The sequence below is a fragment of the Medicago sativa genome, chromosome 3 (assembly GCF_051527215.1).
Source record: "Medicago sativa cultivar Bolivia chromosome 3, Bolivia_mono, whole genome shotgun sequence".
NCBI classification, from domain to species: Eukaryota; Viridiplantae; Streptophyta; class Magnoliopsida; order Fabales; family Fabaceae; genus Medicago; species Medicago sativa.
Window position 1 is genome coordinate 90,505,555 of NC_140751.1, and position 6,530 is coordinate 90,512,084.

A 6,530-nucleotide genomic window follows, 5' to 3' on the forward strand; every position below is an offset into this window, starting at 1 on the left:
GTATCAAGTAGCCACCGCCATCTGTCTGGAGCACTGTCCTGCAAAACAATATCATGCAGCAAGAAAGAACAATTTGTAACAGACTCCTCCTCCCAAGCCAAAAGGCGCCTCCTCCACTCCCAGGCACCGCCCCCGTCCATCCAACCCCTACTCTCCATCTCCTTCACCGTCACCCACTTGTCAACGGCTAAATCAAATAATCGAGGGAATTGCACCCTTAAGGGCACTCCTCCCACCCAGTTATCAGTCCAAAAAAAAGTCCTATCACCACCGCCTACCACCCTACGCACATTATCACCAAACCAGTCCCCTACACCTAAACCGACACCCTGACGAATGTCAGTCATCATCCGCCACCACACCGAACTCTCCCTACCCCCATCCTTCAACCGCCCACCCTCCTCCCCGTACCTAGCTTTTAAGACCTGGTACCATAAACCCTCCTTATCAACCAACATACGCCAACACCATTTACCAAGCAAAGCAATATTAAATTCTCTTAGTCTTCTGACACCTAAACCTCCCACCTCCTTCGGTAAACAAACAGAATCCCAGTCAACCCACGCAATTTTTCTATAATCCTCACTCCCCCCCAAAAAAATTTTTTAAATAAAGATTCGATAGAAGAAATTATACCTGTGGGGGCCTTGAAGAAGGAAAGAAAGTAAACCGGAAGAGATGATAGGACAGATTTTAGGAGAATCAGGCGACCACCAAACGAGAGAAATTTGCTTTTCCAGTTCGACAATCTGGAGATAATATTGTTCACAATCGGTTTCCAAAAATCCAACCTACGAGGATCCCCTCCGATAGGAAGGCCCAAATACACAAAGGGAAAAGTCCCAACTCGACAATTCAACAAAAGAGATGCCTCATTCAACCAGGTATCAGATACATTCACTCCAGTCAGTAAACTTTTTTGGAAATTCACCTTAAGACCAGACAAGTGTTCGAAAATCACTAGCACAGCCCGTATAGATCGCACATTCGCCCAACATTTTTTGCCAATAATCAAAGTGTCGTCAGCAAATTGTAAATGAGAAAGACTTAGTTCAGTACCTTGACCCACGGTGCGTGTGTTATACTTATTTAGCTTATCTAACCCTAGCGGAAAGATGGGCAACCGTATCTGTCTGTTCACTCTTTTTACTATGCTAACGTGTGTGTATATTTTATTATGTTTGTTGTATGATTTTGATTACAATTTTTAAATTTTTAAATATTATGTGTATGTGCGTGTGTTATACTTATTTAGCTTATCTAACCCTAGCGGAAAGACGGGCACTACCGTATCTGTCTGTTCACTCTTTTTAATATGCTAACGTGTGTGTATATTTTATTATGTTTGTTTGTATGATTTTGATTACAATTTTTAAATTTTTAAATATTAATGGAAATTATTTGTACATCGATTTATCTACAGATTAGTCAAAGCATATAACGAAATTATTTATCAACTCGACTTATTTTGGTTTACCTGTATATAAAAAAACAATAATTTATTGTTTATTCTAATAATAATTAGTAAAATGATAACATAAATGTATAAATGACTTGCTATGTAGAGGAAAAATCTTATGATTGCGATAAAAGAATATCTTTAAAAATTACATTTTTTTTTTGTAAAGTCTTCATCTTCTTGTATTCTTTGATGAGAACTTCTGTTGAATTTTGAGAAACTTCTCTTGATAAAGCTACATATAATTGACCATGGCTGAAATCATATCGTGGAGGATAGATTCTAACATTGAGAACGGTATGCCCTTGTGACTTATTTATGGTAATAGCAAAACTTAGTCTAACAGACAACTGTTGTCTAAGAACAAAAAGAAATCCTAAACTCACATTTGTTTTTAATTTAAGTCTAGATAATAATGCACTTTTTCCAGCGTTGTTTCCTAATAGGATTTCCACATTCAAGATATTCATAAACAATCCACAATATAATAATCGTGTCCCATTACACCGACCATATTTTGGGTCTATGTTTCGCGACAACATTAAAATTCATGTATTCTTTGGTTAAGAAATTTAAATCCTATGAGTTTTTATTTTTTTAATTGATGAATGCATAATTTTTTTTTATCAATGCATGAATGTGAGCTTTTTTTTAGGCGAAAGTCAAAATTTTGGTTATTCATCATCAAATTGTAGAACAACAACATATATGGGAAAAAAAATCTGGGAAAGGATCCATATATGAAATTGAAATCATCAACCTTTGTTCGAAAAAATGGACAAATCTCAATGACCCAAATAGTATGGACCAAAGATTTTTTTAATAATTTTTTGTGTAAAATAAACTAAATAAAAAAATATTAATGATTTCATAATAATTCCAAAATAAACTATTTTTTTGTTTTTTGGGATTATATGATTACAGTGATCGAGAGAACATGAATTCGGGAAAAGAGAAACAAAATTTGTTTTGGCAACTTGATTCAATAATCAAGGTTTTTTCTTTCTTTATAGATTACCCTCTCGTGGGGGCAATTTACCCCTTATGATATCAACCAATCAAATTGTGGTATATGTAGTCAACATTCAAAGTCAAATATATGAGATAATTTTAGTCCTAAGATAATTTTTAGTACTTTTAATTTTTCATTAATTATATTTAGGTGTTCAATCTTAACGAATTTACAATATAGAGCAAATAAGATTAAAAGAAATTCTTTTTATGTTGTCCAATATAGTTTATATTAGAGCGGACTACCTATTTTTAGATTTAACTATTTTCTAATTAATAATTTAAATAATATTATAAAAGGATAAATTAGTATGTACCAAAAAAAAAAGGATAAATTAGTAAATAAAAGAATTTAAATGAAAACCCACTTAGGTTTGTTTGGTGGGATTATATACTAGCGGAAAGATGAACATTCACGTGCATGTCTTTCCGCTCTTTTTAATGTGCTAACACTTGTAAACTATGAGAGATATTATTTTTTTATGAAATTTTGATTTTGATTTAAAATATAGATATACATGTTTATGGGTGTGTTTGTTTTAGCTTTAAAAAAATAGATTTTGTGTTAGAAAAATCTAGAGATTTTTTTGAGATATTTAAGAAAAAAATCTGAAGCTATTTGTGTTTGTTTACTATCTACAAAAAATCACTTTTTAAACAAAAAAGATTTTTAACTAGTTCATGTCTTACCTCCTTATGTTTGAAAAATTTTTTTTTTTTTGAGAAAAGTTAATCCTAATAGCTTTTCATTTTAGAGTCAGTATATATTTTTTTGATAAAATGATTTTTCTAAAAATCCAAAACAAACACTTTTTTTTGAAGGAGGAAGAAATCCTAAACAAACACTTAAAAATGACAAAGTGAATTTTTTTTTAACTAAAAAAATCTAAAACAAACGGGACCTTTAACAAATTCAACAAACCATATTTATCTTTTCTAATGACACCAACAATATATAAAATATAATATAAATTCTTATCTTATCTTTATATATATATATATAGGGTTAATAGGTATTTACCCCTGTAATATAGGTCATTTCCGATTTTCCCCCCTGTAATTTTTTTTTGATTTACCCCCTGTAAAAAAAATTGTTTTGATTTACGCCCCTAATAGGCCAAACAAAAACCGATTTTATTTTTTTTTCAAGAAATTTTCGTTTTTGTTTAGCCTATTAGGGGGTAAATAAAAAAAATTACAGGGGGAAAACCGGAAATGACCTATATTACAGGGGGTACAGACCTATTAACCCATATATATATATATATATATATATATATATAAATATATTAGCAGAACGCTCTTTAAATTGCACAAGCGTTATTTGTCAAAAAAAAAAGTTTTTAAATTACTAACAATATATAGAGATTAGATGTTGGTGAATTTTAAATTATAACAAACCATGTTTATCTTTTTCAATGACACCAATAATACAACAAATATAATATAAATTCTTATTTTTTTAATGACACCAACAATTTTTTTTTTTTTGAGAGGGACACCAACAAAATAATTTTAGGGTGTGTTTGTTTTAAGTTAAATTCGAATGTTTCTGAAAATAAAATAATAGAAATATGCATATGTATGTTTGTTACAAATTTAGTAAATCTTATTCTCGAGTATAAAATATTAGTGGGAATATAAAAACTTTCACAAAGAGAATGGTGAGAATAAATTCACGTGTAACCATCTGTTAACCAAAGTTTACGACAATATTATAATGCTAACGAAACATATTTTTTTTCAAATTTCTTTCAATTTTTTTTTCCAAATATCTAGCAATACATTAGTAAACTTGAAACAAACAACCCTTGTTATAGGGAATTTGTTTTTTTTTTTTTTAGGAATGTTATAAGGAATTTGTTGATATAATTTGAAAAAATCAACCCAAATTTTCATATTATAGATGGTATAAATAACTACTTGCACCAAGTGCAGTCATCAAAACCTTAAAGAGTAGCAAAAGTGAAGTCACACGTCTCCTTTCTTTCTCGCTAATATTTTTATCGGAACACAGCTTCAAGGATGTTGGAATTGAACACCACAGTACCACCACAAAAACCATGGGTTCTCCCTTATTTTACAGAGAAATTCTGTCAAATCTACACGTTAGGTAGACAACTGGGCCAAGGTCAATTCGGCACCACATATGAGTGCACACACAATTCAACAGGTCGAACCTACGCGTGCAAGTCAATCTCAAAGATGAAACTATTACGCATTGAGGATTACGATGATGTTCTGAGAGAGGTTCTAATAATGCAACATTTATCAAAAAGCGAAAACTTTGTGAAAATCCATGGTATCTATGAAGATTTATTTTCTTTTCACTTGGTTATGGAGCTGTGTGAAGGTGGTGAGTTGTTTGATAGGATTGTGAAGAAGGGGCGTTATAGTGAGAGAAAAGCTGCCAAATTGATTAGAAATATAGTTGAGGGTATTGAAGATTGTCATTCTAATGGGGTTATGCATAGAGACCTTAAACCTGATAACCTTGTGTTTGATACTGCTAAAAAAGATGCAACTCTCAAAATTATTGATTTTGGGTTGTCTACTTTTTACAAGCCAGGTTTTTTTTTTTCTTTTTTTTTCTCTCTATGCTTTCTATTTCGATCAAATTCTGTGTGATTGGTAAAATTGATGAATGATGCGATGATGATTCTGCATCTTTTACAAACGAGGGAAATTTTTTTGTTCTAAAGAAATTATTTTAAATTTTGGTGGAGCTATGATTTGAATCTTGTTGTTTTGGTTGTATATCTAGTAATTAGAGTTTGATAAGAGTCAATGAAACCTCAAAGAGTATACACTACACATTTGTTGTAGAGTTCCTAATTGATGGGGTGGTTCAAATTTGGAAATATATCTTTTCTTTCTGTACCATGATTTGGAGCACGAACACAAACCTGAACACGACACTAACATTGACATGGATATTTTTTTTTTTGTTGAGAAAATGACATAATTAATTATAATCGTATCAGCGCGTTGTCGGTGTCGGACATGATACGTCAGACACTGTCCGTGACTCATATAGCACTTGACTAAGGCTTTCTTTGTTAAGAGTCATTTTACTGTGTTCAATCAGCTGAGGCCAAATATATAGTATGCTTGTTGAGGAAATAAATGGAGGGTACTCAAATGGGAAAAGTGCTCAAATTGAACTTTTCGTTAACAATGAAATCTGAAGCTTGTCTTGTATCTACAATTTGATTTTTCACAGTAGTTACTTTCATTCATTGCCATATCAACCAGAAGCCCTTTCATGATATATATACTTAACAAATTGATGTGATTTTCAGGTGAAACATTTAGTCAAGTTGTTGGAACCCCAGGCTATACTGCACCAGAGGTCTTGAACGGGCATTATGGACCTGAAGCAGACATTTGGAGTGCCGGCGTTATTTTGTATTTCTTATTAAGCGGGGTGCCTCCGTTTTGGGGAGGTAAATTATCATTAGTTGATGTAGGCCGTAGGCATGTCACTGTTTTCATTATCTTCATCTTTCACCAGTAATGCTAATATTGTGCTGCAATTTTTTTAACCTACAGAGACCAAGGAGGGGATCAACAAACAGATTTTGCAAGGAAGGCTTGATTTGCAGTCTAAGCCGTGGCCTTCAATTTCAGACGGTGCCAAGGATCTACTTCGAAAAATGCTTGAAAGGAATCCGGAGAAAAGGTTCACAGCTCATCAAGTGCTCAGTAAGTCTAAACTTCCTTATAGAGCAAGTATCTTATTTATATGAATATTTGAATAATTATCACAACGAGGTCGAAAGTTATAGAGCTTATGTGGTTTTTTGTGGCAGGTCACCCATGGATTGTCGACGATAGAAGTAGATCATACAAAAAATTAGGATGGAAGTGGTTTTCCTGTTGTCTATAAGTTCTCTGTATAAGAAAGGATGATATATATCAGACTTCTCATGTTGAGGAAAGTGGATTGAAGATGATAGTTTAGTTCTAAATAGTTTTGATATTGATGTATAGTGTGAAACTTTGTAACACAGGGATAAGTGAATGAAAATAGGGTAAAATATGTTTTTCGTCCCTGTAA

General features: G+C 32.4%; 1 protein-coding gene across 1 annotated transcript; it reads left to right on the forward strand.

The window, feature by feature from the left end:
- Window positions 1-4,480: 4,480 nt before the first annotated feature.
- LOC146941801 (calcium-dependent protein kinase SK5-like) lies at window positions 4,481-6,530 on the forward strand. Its single transcript, XM_085755641.1, has 4 exons — window positions 4,481-5,039; window positions 5,773-5,916; window positions 6,023-6,175; window positions 6,283-6,530. The coding sequence occupies exons 1-4, from the start codon at window positions 4,496-4,498 to the stop codon at window positions 6,357-6,359; spliced, it is 918 nt and encodes a 305-aa protein (XP_085611767.1). The 5' UTR covers window positions 4,481-4,495; the 3' UTR covers window positions 6,360-6,530.

What these genes read in the sequence shown, in the direction of transcription:
- LOC146941801 (XM_085755641.1), top strand. Translation starts at nt 4,496, where the DNA reads ATGTTGGAATTGAACACCACAGTACCACCACAAAAACCATGGGTTCTC. An exon ending in GTCTACTTTTTACAAGCCAG is followed by an intron (nt 5,040 to 5,772) that starts GTTTTTTTTTTT and finishes TGTGATTTTCAG; the next exon opens with GTGAAACATTTAGTCAAGTT. An exon ending in CACAGCTCATCAAGTGCTCA is followed by an intron (nt 6,176 to 6,282) that starts GTAAGTCTAAAC and finishes TTTTTGTGGCAG; the next exon opens with GTCACCCATGGATTGTCGAC.